We start from the raw sequence: 15,736 nt of genomic DNA, 5'->3' as shown, positions 1-15,736 counted from the left end.
TCAAAAGGCACTGTTCTATTACTTCCCTCCAATACTTTTTACAAGGCCTTATTTTATCATTTCCTTTATATGTGTGTCATATCATCGCTTCAAATATATATGACTTTATTAATTTCGACTTTATGCATACCTCAATACCAAGCAATACTTTTCAAAATGCATTATTCTATCATTTCCCTCATATCAGCTGTTGTATAATCGCTTAAAATATATACGACTGTGCATATTTCCAATACTGAACGATGCTTTCCAAAGGGCTTTAATCTATAATCTCCCTCATAGGGCTGCTATATTATCGCTTAGAACATATACGACTTTATTAATTTTGATGTTATGCATATCCTTAATGCTAATCAATACTTTTCAAAAGGCATTACTTTATCATTTCCCTCATAGTGCTGTCGTATCATCACTTAAAATATATACAACCCTAATTTCAACTTTATGTATACTCCAATACTAAACAATATTTTTAAAAGGACGTTATTCTATCATTTCCCTTATATGGATATCCTATCATCGCTTAAAATATTTATGAATTTAATACTTTCAACTTTATATATACCCCACTACAATAAATTTTAAATGGCGTTATTCTATCATTTTCCTCATATGAGCTGTTGTATCATTGCTTAAAATATACACGACTTCATACATACCCCAATACTAAAAAATACTTATGCAAAGGCATTATTCTATCATTTTTTTTATAGACCTGTCGTATCATCACTTAAAATATATATGAATGTAATAATTATGACTTTGCGCATACCCTTATACTAAGCAATACTTTTTAAAAGGTATTGTTCTATCGTTTCCCTCATAGGAATCTTGTATCATTGCTTAAAATATATATATTTATTAATTTGGACTTAGTGTATATCCCTAATACCAAGCAATACTTTCCAAAAGACTTTATTCAATGATTTCCCTCTTATGGCTGTCATATCATCGATTAAAATATGAACGAATTTATTAATTTTGACTTTATGCTTACCCCAATACTAAACAATACTTTTCAAAAGTTATTATTCTATCATTTCTCTCTTTATAATGTCGTATCAGCACTTAAAATATATAGAACTTTATTAATTTTGACTTTATACATACCGCAATACTAAGAAAAAGTTTTTAAAGTGCATTATTCTTTCCCTTTCCCTCTTCATTTCTCTCGTCCTTTCCTCCTTATCATTTCCCTCCCTTTCACGCATTATTCTTTCCCTTTCAATATCATTTTCCTCATATTAGATGTTGTGTCCTCACTTAAAATATATACGACTTTATTAATTTTGACTTTATGATTATCTCTAATACTAAGGAATACTTTTCAAAGGGCTTTACTCTATCATTTTCCTCATTACATTTCAAAAGAAATAATTCTATCATTTCCCTCATTGGGCTGTCGCATCATCACTTAAAATATGTATGACCTTATTAGTTTTGACTTTATACATCCTCCAATACTAAGTAATACTTTTCAAAATACATTATTCAATCATTTCCCTCATTTTAGCTGTTTTTTCATCGCTTAAAATATATAAGACATTATTAATTTTTAGTTTATGCGTTACCCAATACTAAATAATACTTTTCAAAAAGCATTATTATATTATTTCCCTCATAGAGCTATTGTATCATCTATTAAAATATATACAACTTTATTAATTCGACTTGATGCATACTCCAATATTTAGAAATAATTTTCAAAAGGCATTATTGTATCATTTCCTTCATATGGCTGTCGTATAATCGCTTGAAATATATTTGACTTTAATTTTGACTTTATGCATACCCCAATACGAAGCAATACTGTTCCAAAAGCATTGTTCTGTCACCTCCATCATAGGGCTATTGTATCATCACTTAAAATATATACAACCTTATTAATTTCGAGTTTATGCATACCCAAGTACTAAAAAATAATTTTAAAAAGGCATTATTCTATTATACCCCTCATACGGTTGTCGTTTCATCACCTAAAATATTATATGACTTTATTAATTTCGAATTTATGCATACCCCAATACTAAGCAATAATTGATAAATTCCCACTTCATATATCTCTAACTCTAAAAGGAATTCGATTCGTCTCTCTCTGACTATGGTAAAAACTCTGTTAATATATCTCAGATTCTAATAAATCCCCTATGAGCCCGATAGTAGTATCTATATCTCTGAAATTTCCTTTTCTTACATCTCCGAGTTTTCAATAAACATTCTAAAACGTCCGATTTGCTAACTTACCCTAAAAATAATGGAAACATAACAAAGTAATGCATAAAATATTTCTACTGAAATAACGACATGTAGAATATCATCCTAAACAACAAAAATGAATGCTTTGAATCAATTTTATAATATACTTCATTGTGTTTTCTCTTGACATGGCACTTATTCTGTCTTGGTTTCATACACGAGTTTTAACAAGGTTTCAGCTACAATCGCATCACAGATTTCATCATTGGTATTATTAGGTTAATTGAGTATATCTCTGGGTACATGATAATTGATAGTAATAATATCCACATGCACTTTGTTTTCCATTCAGTCTAGCCCATTCCTTCAGCCCATTCAATTTCCAATTTAATGATCCCTTTTGAAGTTTCTACGACAACACTTTCAATAAAAACCTTATATGCCCCCATTGCGTAACTCAAACGCTTGCCCTGAGGGCTGTGTGGGGAGGGGCTGTCATCCTTAAAGACCTAATTTCCAAAACTTTCAACTACGTGGAATAAAATGGCTATCTAAAAATTTTGATTGGATGTATTTCGGGAAAAGGTGGGTGTAACAGGGGGGTTAGTTGCCCTCAAATAACTTTTGACTATTAAAAAGGGCACTAGTCCTTTGAATTTACAATCGAATGAGCCCTTTTTCAAGTTTCTACGACAAAGCGTTCAATAAAAAACTTATTTGCTCCCAGGGCATATCTTATAACCCTTGCCATGAAGACTGTGGGAGGAGTGTCTTGCTCAAAGGTATAATTTCCTGAACTTTTAACTGCGTGGAACAAAATGGCTAAACTTCGATTGAATGTTTGGGAAAATGGTGGGCCTGAGAGGGGAGTTAGTTACTCTCCACTCACTTTCGACTATTAAAAAGGGCAATTTCAATTTCCAATCAAATGATCCCTTTTTGAAATTTCTACAACAACTTTCTATACAAACCTTATATGCCCCCAGGGCATAACTTACAACTCTTGCACTGAGGGCTCTGAGGGGGTTATCATCCTAAAAGACCCAATTTCCTGAACTTTAAACTGCGTTGAACAAAATGACTATCTCAAAATTTTGATTGGATATGTTTGGGGAAATGGTGGTCGTGGAAGGGGTGTTAGTTACCTTCCAATCACTTTCGACTATTAAAAAAGGCACTAGCCATTTCAATTTCGAATTGAATGAGCCTTTTTCGAAGTTTCTACGACAACGCGTTGTATACAAACTTTATATGCCCCCGGAGCGTAACTTATAACCCTTGCCCTGAGGGCTCTGGGGGGGCAGGGGGATGTCATTCTCAAAGACCTAATTTCTAGACCTTAAAAGTGCGTTGAATAAAATGGTTATCTCAAAATTTTGATTGGATGTGTTTGGGGAAAAGGTGGGCGTCAGAGGGGGATTAGTTGTCCTCCAATTACTTTCAACTATTAAAAAGGGCCCTAGCCCTTTGAATTTCCAATGAAATGAGCCTTTTTTTAAGTTTCTATGACAACGCCTTCTATAAAAACCTTATATGCCCCCAGGGCATAACCTACGACCCTTGCCCTGAGGATTGTGGGGGGATGTCCTCATCAAAAACATTATTTCTATCTGGAAATCAACTACGCTGAATAAAATGGCTGAAATTCCATATTTAACGTTTCACCACGGATGTCATTAATAGAATTTCAATTTATTTCATTATGTTTATTGCTAAAACTGAATTTCACCTCAGGGCCAATATGCGAGAAACAATTAGCAATTTTCATGAACAATAAATGTATACAAAAAATACGAAAAATTTACTTGTTCGTTCACTTGATTTGAATCGAATTTTTCCGATGTGATTATGCTTCCTGAGTCTGATCATCTTCCACTGTCAGCTGCTATTTGTTGTAGTGTTAAACGAGTCCAAAAAAAAAAATTCGGCTGACGAAAAAAGAAAACCTCCTAAGGTTGTCAGAGAAAGTGAGTGTAATAGACTGGAGTCAATTGTTTCAAGAGAAAGAATGCCCTACTAAAGCCCTGGATTGCCTGATGGAAGTCACTAACCCTATTTATGAAAGAACGTGTCCAGTAAAAGTTTTTAAATCCAAGAAGCTTGTTCCCCGTAAATTATGGGTAACAGAGGAGATAATTGACCAACTAGAATTAAGAAATCGGCTTTGTGAAACATACTTGAATTCCAAAAGGATGAGTCTTTTATTTCATTTACAAAGCAAAGAAATCTGGTGAATAAATTGAGGAGAAAAGCAATGTCTGATTATTATGGAAACAAATTGGAAGAAAGCAAAGGTAATATGAAAGAAACATGGAATATTTTAAATGAGATCATGGGTGGTAAAGTAAAAGAGACCACGGAAGACATTAATTTGGAAGGATGTAACCGTGGTGATCCAGCTGAAATTGCAAATAAGTTTGCTAGTTTTTTCTCGAATATTGGCCCTGAGGTGCAATTTAGTTTTAGCAATAAACATAATGAAATAAACTGAAATACTATTAATGACATCCGTGGTGAAACATTAAATATGGAATTTCAGACGTGCACAAGTGAAGAAGTGCGTAAATCTGTGCAATCACTTAAGACTAATTCTGCCAGTGTTGATGGTTTGTCCCTTCGAGTTCTTAAAATGATTTTAAGATACATTATCCCCTGTCTAGTTCTTATCATTAATCTTTCCCTAGAAATGGGAAGTTTTCCGGTGCAGTTTAAGGTGGCGAAGGTCATTTTCCTTCACAAAGGTGGTTGCAAGGGAGACATAGAAAACTGGAGACCCATATCAATTCTACCTATCTTTTCGAAGATAATGGAGAAAGTAGTACATAAACGGCTCTACAATTTCCTTCAGATGAATAGGTTTTTGATTCAGACACAGTTTGGGTTTTGTAAGGGTCATTTTACGGCGCACACCTTACAGTAACTGGTTCAAAGTGTTAACTGTGCATTAAACTCAGATAACCTATGTCTATTTTTATTGACATTAGAAAAGCATTTGACACGGCTGACTACCAAGTGTTGCTTCTTCGAATGAGAAGTCTTGGAATAAATGTAGTTTGTCTAAGATGGTTTGAGAGCTATATTTACGGTAGGTCCCTTAAATTCGTTTTAAATGATGTAGTCTCATTGTCTTTTCCTTTAAAGTGCGGTGTGCCTCAGGGCTCTGTGCGGGGCCATTTACTTTTTCTAGTTTACGTGAAGATGATACGCTTTTATCTACAGGATGTATTTACTACTTCTTTGCGGATAACACTGTGCTAACAGTATTTGCAAAATCAGTCGATGATTTAGTAGCAAATGCTAATGATGCTCTCAAAACACTGGAAATGTTTACGAGTTTAAGTTTTCTGTGCGTGAATGTAAAGAAGACATTTTTAACGACATTCTGTAGAGTGGGTGACTCTATTGATGTAAGTAGTAAAGTCCTGTCATAGGCAGCGCAATCACGCTGCCTAAGTAAAGAACGATGTTGGCACAATGTATTATTTTTTTCCATACCAGGGCACTTCGTATCGAAGGAGTTGTCGTAGAAACTTCTAAAGGGGCTCATTCAATTGCAGCAAATGGCTAGCTCCCTTTTTAATAGTCAAAAGTGATTGTAGGGAAACTAGCCCCCCCCCCCACGCCCATCATTCCCCCAAACACATCCCATCATAATTTTGAGATAGCCATTTTGTTCAACGTAGTTGATTCCCACAGAGAAAATATGTTTTTGAGGAGGAAACTCCCCCACAACCCTTAGGGCAACGGTTTTAAATTATTCCCCGGGGGTATATAAGAACGATGTTGGCACAATGTATATTATTTATTATTTTTTTCCTTTAGAGCAGGGCACTTCGTATCGAAGAAATTGTCGTAGAAACTTCAAAAAGGGATCATTCAATTTGAAATTGGAGTGGCTTGTGCCCCTTTGAATAGTCGAAAGTGATTGGAAGGCAACTAACACCCCTTCCACGCCCACCATTTCCCGAAACACATCCAATCAAAATTTTGAGATAGCCATTTGGGTCAGCGTAGTTGATTTACAGATAGAAATTATGTTTTTGAGGAGAACACTCCCCCACAGACCTCAGGGCAAGGGTTGTAAGTTATGCCCTGGGGCCGAATAAGGTTTTTATAGAAGGCGTTGTCGTAGGGACATCAAAAAGGGCTCATTCGATTTGAAATTGAAATAGCTAGTGCCCTTTTTAATAGTCGAAAGTCATTAGAAGGCAACTAACACCCCTTCCACGTTCACCATTTCCCCAAACACATCCAATAAGAATTTTCAGATAGCCATTTTATTCCACGCAGTTGAAAATTCTGGTAAATATATCTTTGAGCAGGACACTCTCCCCACAGTCTTCAAGACAAGGGTTATAATTTATACCCTGGGGGCATATAAGGTTTTTATTGAAAGTTTTGTCGTAGAGACTTGAAAAAGGGCTCATTCGATTGGAAATTCAAAGGGTTAGTGCCCTTTTTAATAGTCGAAAGTGACTTGAGGGCAACTAACCCCCCTCTCACGGCCACCTTTTCCCCAAATACATCCAATCAAAATTTTTAGATAGCGATTTTATTCAACTTAGTTGAAAACCTTGGAAATCAGGTCTTTAAGGATGATAGCCCTCCCCTCCCCCACAGTCCTCAGGGCAAGGGTTGGAAGTTATGCTCTTGGGGCATATAAGGTTTTTATTGAAAGAGTAGTCGTAGAAACTTCAAAGCCCAAATTATGTTAATTTCTGCTCGTTTTGAGTTTGACTCGCTTATTTATTGTAATTTCTGTTCGTTTTACTACTACTACTACTACTACTAACAACTCATCGCAGCACCAAGCCGCCTGAGGCCAACACAGCTACGCACGCTCCTCCTCCACCCCAATCTATTCAAAGCCTCCCTTTTTACACCCGCCCACGAAGTTCCCATTTCCTTTAAATCTTTCTTTATGACGTCCTCCCACCCCAGACGGGGACGACCTGCTTTCCGTTTAGCCCTTAGATGGTTGGCTGAAAAGAACAATCTTCGGCAATCTGTCATCTTTCATCCGCACAACATGCCCTAACCACCTCAACCTTTCTTTCATTATAGACCTAGAAAGCGGTATTGAACCACATTTTTCGTATAGCCTATTTAGTTTGGAGCAGCAATTTTATGTTAATTACAAACGTGTGAAAATTCTGCAAAATGCAGCAAGAATAATTGAAAAGTACGTAAAAAATGTGAAAAACACTAATACGTGCTTTAAGTATCTAAAGCTGCTCGATGTTGGACAAATAAGGGACCCTGTGTTTAAGTGTGTGCATAATCTAGTCCCGGAAATTTCTAATGAGTTTTACCGTTCAGAAGTTCTGTTCATGAGTATGATATAAGAAGATGTGATAACTTGGTTATGGAGGTTGAAAACACTAAAGATCTATTTTTACTTTGAAGTATCTTGACCCTTCTGTGTAGAATTCGCTTCGTGTGAGTGTTGGGGCAGCTGAGTACCTCCCACGGTTAAGAAATAGATTAGAAGAGTATTTCTTGGGGATTTTTTTTTTTTGGGGGGGGGGGGATTTGAACGGGTTATAGGGCTGGAGAGAGGAGTGGGTTGATGGGTGGGGGTAGATGGAGTTGTATTTGGATGGTGATTGTTACCCTGGGGGTTTTTGGGAGAAGGTGATTGTCTCTTTATTATAATTTTTATTATTATTTTAATTAGTCTTAGATGATTCTAGGAATATTTGTGTAGTTTTGTTTTATATTAATTTAGGATGCCTTTAGGAATGTTCATGTAGTTAAACGCTCCGCGTTAGCAAAATTTAAATTTTTCTCTAGCGTAGTGATTATATATGTAATAATTTATATTTTTGTTTATTATGTTAACAGCCAAAAAAGTTTTATGTGTTCAAGGTGTTAGAATATGCTTGAAAATAAATGTTAAGAAGACTAAGTCACTAAGGCTAGGAATAAGTGAAGATGAAAAAGTGACGTTGGGTAATGAAAAGATTGATCAGGTGGACTGCTTCACTTACCTTGGTAGTATTATTAATAAAGACGGCGGGAGCAGTGAAGATGTTAAAAGTTGAATAACCAAGGCTCAAGGTGTTTTTTCACAGTTAAAAAAAGTTTGGAAGAATAGGAAGAAAGTCTGCAAACAAATATTAGAACATTGGAAGCTACAGTGATGACAGTGGTCAAATATGGCTCTGAAGCATAGGCGCTCCGAAAAGCGGATGAAGATTTGCTAGATGTTTTCGAGAGAAATTGCCTAGGGATTATTCTGGGTCCCCGGCTGACCGTATTTCAAACATGTTTCAAACAGCTGTAACGAAAAGTTGGTTCAATCCCGCTTTCTAGGGTTATAATCAGAGAAAGGTTGTGATGGCTAGGGCACGTTCTGCGGATGAAGAATGACAGGTTGCCAAAGATTGTCCTTTTTGGACAACCGTCTAGTGCTAAACGAAAAACAAGTCACCCGTGGTGGGGGTGGAAGGATGTCATAAAGAAATATTAAAAGGAAATGGGAACTTCCTGGGAGGGTGTAAAGAAAAAGGCTTTGAATGAATTAGGATGGAGGAGGAGCGTGCGTTGCTGTGTACGCCTCGGGTGGGTTGGTGCTGCGGTGAATTGTTAGTAGTAATAGTTGTAGCAGTTTCAGTAAAACGCTACTTTTCTAAAATCCTACAAACATAGGGAAATATCCTCAGCTGGTTTATTTTTACTAGTTATATTGATTTATGTTATATAGACCATGAAATAATAATTTTTATTAGTTTTAAGTTCCAACTTCGCTCTTTACTTCCTTCAGAAGAACTCTTTTTTATTAATTAAACTTCTAAAATTTGTATCACGCATTGATTTGTTGATATTATACAAGTGACTAGTTTGCTAAAGAAGATTTTCAAGGTCTTCAAAACCTAAGCATAATTTGAGTATCTATCATAAAGTTTCGTCAGCTTTGTATGGTCTTCATCCTCCCTCCCCCCCATCATTCTGTTCTGATTTCTGGGTCCAAATTTACCTTCCTTGTATCATAAAATACAATAGTACGAGGAGGATTCCAAAATATACGTAAATAATACGTAAAATTGTTTTCAACAAAGTAATGGAAACCATTTTCTAGGACTGGGAAGGAGTTGTACTTGTGAACTTTTTTGAAGGTTGAAGAGATCTCTTTATTTCCCTAAAAATAGTCCAAAACGATTAAAGTATCACCCAGAAAAGTGATCTGACATTGAAGGAGGAAAAAAATGAAGATCAATCTCGAAAAAATCAATTGAATGCTGTAAAACCATTGAAAGATCAATTGTAATAGAAAATTCAATAAAACATTACACAATTCTGCTTATTATTTTAATAAATATGTACTATCTGAAATATGAGCCACATTTATATGGAACCAGGTGGTTTTTCCTGCAAAACGTGAAGTTTACAATAAAAAGTTTTTTTTCCCTACTACAAAATAATACATGTTTAGGCACCAGGAAAAGGAATGTAGGATGGAACTAGTTGAGTATCCAGATCACTGTAGAGAGATATAACTTATAAATTTCTAATTATAAATTAGAAATTTCTCTACAGTGATTCCGATATTGGAACCGACATTGGTTTGGGTTTTCCGTTTTAATATATTTTATAAGTTTAATACCACACAGAGCAAGCAAGAAAACATGCACTCTTCTATATTAAAATGGAACTGCACAGTAAGAAATAACTTCTAATATTTTTATAGCGCATCGATTACCTTGGTCTTCTAGAAGTAACTTTTTTAGAGAAGATTTTCAAGCCGAACAAATAAACTTTCAACTGGGGATAAATCAATTTATTTAGACACTGAAAAAACAGGTAAAAAAAATCCAGAGATTTCGATCACATATACAGCTACCGTCTTCAGTAGAAATACTAAATATTTATATAAAACAAAATATATAACTTTTCGGGTCATTCAAAAAACAATGAACTTCCGGATTATTCACTAGGTTATTTTCAGAGAGAGTTCATTGACAAAGTTCATTCTAAGTTCTTGATGTAAATTTTCTTCTTTAATCTTGTCCAAATGTAAAACAAATTTCCAATGAAAGTGGCAAAGTCTTCTGTGTCTTCTAATTGAAAACCAAATGTTGATTTTATAGATGTTTACTGGGTTGGTCTCATTTCCACATACATAAGACGTATTTTTGACGCAAGACCGTTTTCTTAGACCACACTGCCGTTCTAAGACGAATTTCCACTTTCATTGGAAATTTGTTTTACATTTGGGCCAGATTATTCGTCAGACTTTCTAAAAAAAAAAAAAATACTCCCTATAACTCACAGAATGTGAATGAAAATCCCACCATCAGATGCGGCGTATCAGAAAACTCTTGAAACCATTGGAGGGGACCATTGAGGGGAGCCATTGAGGGGAGCTTGAAACCATTGGAGGTTTCAAGCTCCTTTCTGCAAACATGAAGAATTTTGTATTTTTTGCCGGAAGAAAGATCACGGACGCGTGTTTGTTTGTTTTTGTTTTTTTGTTGTTTTTTCCCCAGAGGTGATCGTGTCGACCCAGTGGTCCTAGAATATCGTGGGAAGGCTCATTCGAACGGAATTTAAAAGATCTACTGCCCTTTTTAAGTGACCAAAAAGATTTGAGGGCAACTAGTCCCTCTCCTTTGCCCATTTTTTCCCAAAATCGTTTGATCAAAATTTTGATATAGCCATTTTGTTTATCATAGTTGAAAGACCCAATTATGCCTTTGGATATAACAATATCTCCCCCCCCCTACAGCCCCAGGGGAAAGGTCTTTAAGTTATAAAGTTTGTCCGTCGTTTACACATAGTGTTTGTTATTGGGAAGCATGTATACATTTTTGGCTGGGGGGGGGATTTTCTGCCGAGGGTTTCTAACGGGTGATATTTTCCATGGGGAGGAAAGTTTCCAGGGGGGAACTTGTCAGGGAAAATTATACACTGGGGATATTTGGCAGAATTGTTTTTCTGTTCTTTGCTGCCTTCACAGAAAATTCTTCTTCTGCGTCCTGCTTTCTCTTTTCCGTCTCATTTTTACGCGTGGAGTTGTTAAGGGTAACAGTACGGGGTAGATTTCCACCAGGATGGATTTGTCTATTGTATATATCCGTGGAGAGGGGTATTCTGGCTTCATGGAGGTGGGGCCAGATTTCCTGGTATTATTAAAAACACAATCAGTTTTTTTTTAACTTAAAGTAAGGAGCAACACTAAAATTAAAACGAACAGAAACTATTAGGTATATGAAGGGGATTTCCCCCTCCTCGACACCTCACTCTTTACGCTAAAGTTTGAATTTTGTCCCAATTGTTAAAAATGACTCCTGAAACAGACGGGTTGTTTAATTAGAACAATAAGAAGTTTTTTTTTTACTAATAAGCAAATTTAGCGTAAAGAGCGAGGTGTTGATGAGGGAGAAATCCCCTTCATATACGTAATAACTTCCGTTTGTTTTGAATTTTAATGTTGCTCCTTACTTTAAGTTTAAAAAAAAAACATTATTTGATTATATAGTAGGGACAAAACCGTGATCGAAAAGGAACAAGCAGGAATCCAACGCGAAACACTCTAATTTGAAGTCCGATACTCTACCAACTGAACCACGACTCTAAAAATGTAATTTGATATATTGATGTTTGTAGGACCTTAATTGCATAACTTATTAAGGGGGCTTGGAGGGGGAAATACGGGAGGTATTCTTGCAGATGTCCAGTTAAGGGTTTTTGACCGTAATTATTACAATGATACCGTTTTGTACTTCCAAGCTTTTCTTATAAGAAGTGACATCAAAAGTGTTGTTTTTAGTGCTATATCACACTTAAGGATGTTAGAATTGATACAAATCACGTAGATATGAGCAATAGCTTTCAAATGTTTAAATAATCATCACTCTAAAAAGTTCTGATAGCCCACTAGCCCCAGCTTTTCCACTTGAAATATGGCACCAAAATCGTCCATTTTAGTGCTATTTGGAAGTTGCGGATGGTGGAATTTGTAGGAAGAACGTAGATATGAGCAAAATCTTTTATATGAGCTATTAAAAATTTGTCTACGATGTTCTGGTAGCCTGCTAGCCACGCCCCTTCAGAAATGGCACACAAAGTGTCATTTGTGGTGCCATATGGCACTTGCATATGGCAGAATTTATAAAAAGAACATAGATAGAAAAAAACAGCTTTTGAATGAGTCAATAAGCTTTTCTCTATGATGTTCAGGTAAACCACTAGCCCTGGAAAAAAAAATAAAAACAAGAGATAAATCAGTGCTACCCATGCAAAAAAAGGGATTTTCTTTGTTGTTCAAGATGGGGGACTGTAATTTCCCTTTGCGAGGTTTTCAACTATACTGATTCCGATGGTACACTTTTCATTTTGATCTGACGACACTTTCTAGCTTTTTTCGAAATCACCATAAATTCTTTTTGCAAAAAATTTTTACTTTTAAGACAAACCGAAATGAAAGTTACAAGTCCTGAATCACTGTCTTTTGTTTTGGCATTTTTTTTCTCAACACGTTTATTAATTTTTGGTTACAATGGGCTGTGGTTCGCTCTTTACTAGGCTGCAGCTACTCTGCAACCATAATTACCGGCTTTCCAGTCTTGATACCTTTAAAAAATTAATTAATAAAATTGATGATATGACGGCATCTCTTTGTGTATTATAAAGAGCGGCCATCGATACGTTCTAGCAAAACTAAATATTTAACTCTTATGGCTTTACAGTTTGGGTTTATAGCGGGTGAGGGGGGGGGGAATACATTAGAAGATACCAACTCTAGATGAAAAATAAAAATATTTTAACTAGCTTAAATATTATACGCCTATTTACCAAAGCAAAATTGTCATTTAGGTATATTTTTTTTTTTTTGCTGTAATTCATGTCACCAGGCGGATGAAGAATTAGAACCGGATATACCACTAGCCTAGTCAAACATTTACCCGTTGTTAGCTTTCAATAGAAGCCAGTATGGAAGTTGCTGCTTTCTAGTCCAAATTAGGAAGCTGCTGCCCCAACTTTAGATTCAGAGTAGCCCAATCAACGTACCAAAAACCAACTTTGGCTTTACCCTAGAAATCAGTCCCTGAAGTAAGTATCTGATAGCAGTTTTTCAAAGGAAATTACGTAAGGTAACACAACTTTTCTTTTGAGCTAAGTATGGCATAAAAAAAGAAAAGAAAAATTTGGGCAACTTACTAACATAGCGCATCCGCTTTACTCCCAATAAACCTTGTGACTGAATAAAATAGGATTAGTTACTCACAGTGAGATTTACGGTGTATTTGTCGCTGACAAAACAATTACGGTATTTCTATGACATTCTTTCAACTAAAAATGAGTTGAAAAAAAATAGAAAAAAATTATTGAACCGCGAAATAGTATCTCTACAGAAGTTGTAACGGCTTCTTCTGTTCTTTTCTTCAGATTCTTTCTGGGTTCAAACTTATGCCTAAAAAGAAACAGCTAATCAATTATCACTTCATCAAACAGTTCGTGGTAACGAACTGTAAATAAGGAGCCGCACATCTTAATAGTAGCCGAAAATTCAAAAAATTAGTTTTGATAATTATAGATGTATCAACAGAACTGTATTTTTTATGCTGATTCAGAATACAAGAAATTTATTAACTTTACTGCGACCCATCAAAAGTTATGGGCCTAAAAAAATTTGCCCAATTTTTGAAAAGGAGGGACACCCTCAAAACCTCAAGCAATTTTTATGAAAAGTATACCACCAGATTCAGCATATTAGAGAACCCTATTATAAAGGTTTCAAGCTCCTATATACAAAAATATGGAATTTTGCATGTTTTGGCAGAAGAAAGATCGCGGATGAGTATAATTTGTTGTTTTTTTTTGTCCAAGGGGCTATTTGTCGAACCAGTGATCTTAGAAGGTCAGGAAAGGGTTCATTTCATCTGAAATTGAAATTTCTAGTGCCTTTCATAAGTCACCAAACAGATTGGAGGGCAGCTAGCCTCCTCCCACGTCAATTCTTCACAAAAGCCATCCGATCAAAAATTTGAGATTATCATTTTGTTCAGCATAGTTGAAAGACCAAATAACTATGCCTTTGGGGATAAAATGTCCCCCTAGAGTCCCTGGGGAAAAGGCTGTAAGTTATGAAACATGCCCATTGTTTACATATGGTATTTGTTACTGGGAAGTATACAGGCATTTTTTTTGTAGGGGGAGGGGAGAATTTCCCGCTTGGAAAGAAATACTATGATGAAAAATTTACGTGGAGAGGGAAGTTTCCGGGGGTGAGCTTTTCAGGAGAAATTTTACGCTGGGGTAATTTGCCGGAATACATTTAAGAAATTCCTTTTATTTGTCTTACTTTGTTTTCGCCGAATAAACTAAACACCATTTTCTTGTGACACGATCTATTTTGTTTTGTTAAAAATATTATGTTCAAAGGCTCCCTAAGAAAATTTCCAGGGGGGGGGGGAATCAGTGGCGTGGTTCAGGGGGCAAGGGGGGGGGCGTTGACCCCCAGTGATTTGGGATAAAACTATAATTAATTAAGTAGCTTTAAAACTGTTACTCATTTTAAGTATCAAATTTGCTCTTTATTTTGAGTAGACAATTTTGTTTCTAATTAATCCATGTTCATTTTTGACATAAGGAAAACGAGAAAAATAGAGGTTCATCAAACTTCATAATATGTTCTACATTAATATTTTTCCAATATACTGCCTTAGAGACCTTATTACCAAGTACAGATGTGAAAATAGTTAATGCCAAAATTGAAAAATGTTCTGTGCTTCCTGTTTCGCTACATTTACTCAGTTCAATTTTTTCAGTGATTAATTTAAAAAACTTTTTCCGCAAAATAAGTTTTTCAAAGAAAAGTAAAGAACTCAATTAAACAAAAAATTAGCAAAAATAAAATCAAATAATCTACCAAGCGTGAAACTACCACAAATCAGCATCGATAAATAAGTGAAACCCAAAACGAACGGAAATTACAATAATTAACCGAGTCAGACTCAAAACGAGCAGAAATTAACATAGGTCGGGCGCAAAACCCTTATGCCTTCCCAAGGCCAGAACATAATTTGCACTTTACTGAAAAAATATAAATTTTTTTACTTTTATAACTTTAATAAATCAAATAATATTAACATTTTGATTACTCAATATCAGTATATGTATATTAAACTGACAATGCACATTCATTTGAATTTTTTCGGTAAATTGCAAATTTTGTTCTGGTCTTGGGAAGGCATAGGGGTTTTGCGCCCAACTTATGTTAACTTCTGCTCGTTTTAAGTTTGACTCGGTTAGTTATTGTAATTTCTGTTCGTTAGTAGTATGTTACCTTATACTTTGCCAAGGCCCCAGTACCAAGCAGGTTTTTCTGGTAGTCCTATTCTACAGGTAATTACATCTTTGCCAAGATATTTACGCAATTTCTAGTTCAAGGTATGTACATGTCTTTTTTTTAGTGATAAAACAAAACCAGCATGTATTGTTTCGCTGTTTTGCAATAATTTTTTTTGTTACCTTATAATTTTCCAAGGCCCTTGTACCAAGCAGGTTTTTCTGGTAGTCATATTCTACAGGTCAT

General features: G+C 35.4%; 1 protein-coding gene across 1 annotated transcript in view; it reads right to left on the bottom strand.

Moving 5' to 3' along the window:
* LOC148954797 (uncharacterized) overlaps positions 1-13,557 on the bottom strand; it is a 44,247-nt gene extending 30,690 nt beyond the window's left edge. The window contains exon 1 of the mRNA XM_089105167.1: positions 13,360-13,557. Within this exon, the coding sequence (XP_088961293.1) occupies positions 13,360-13,365 (6 nt within the window). The 5' untranslated portion in view covers positions 13,366-13,557. The remainder of the gene's footprint in view (positions 1-13,359) is intronic.
* Between the last annotated feature and the right edge of the window lie 2,179 nt (positions 13,558-15,736).

The sequence above is a fragment of the Artemia sp. Qi Xiang Cuo genome, chromosome 2 (genome assembly GCF_049724085.1).
Source record: "Artemia sp. Qi Xiang Cuo chromosome 2, ASM4972408v1, whole genome shotgun sequence".
In the NCBI taxonomy this organism is placed as follows: domain Eukaryota; kingdom Metazoa; phylum Arthropoda; class Branchiopoda; order Anostraca; family Artemiidae; genus Artemia; species Artemia sp. Qi Xiang Cuo.
Note: the sequence above shows the minus strand (reverse complement) of the source record. Positions and strands in the feature narration are given on the sequence as shown.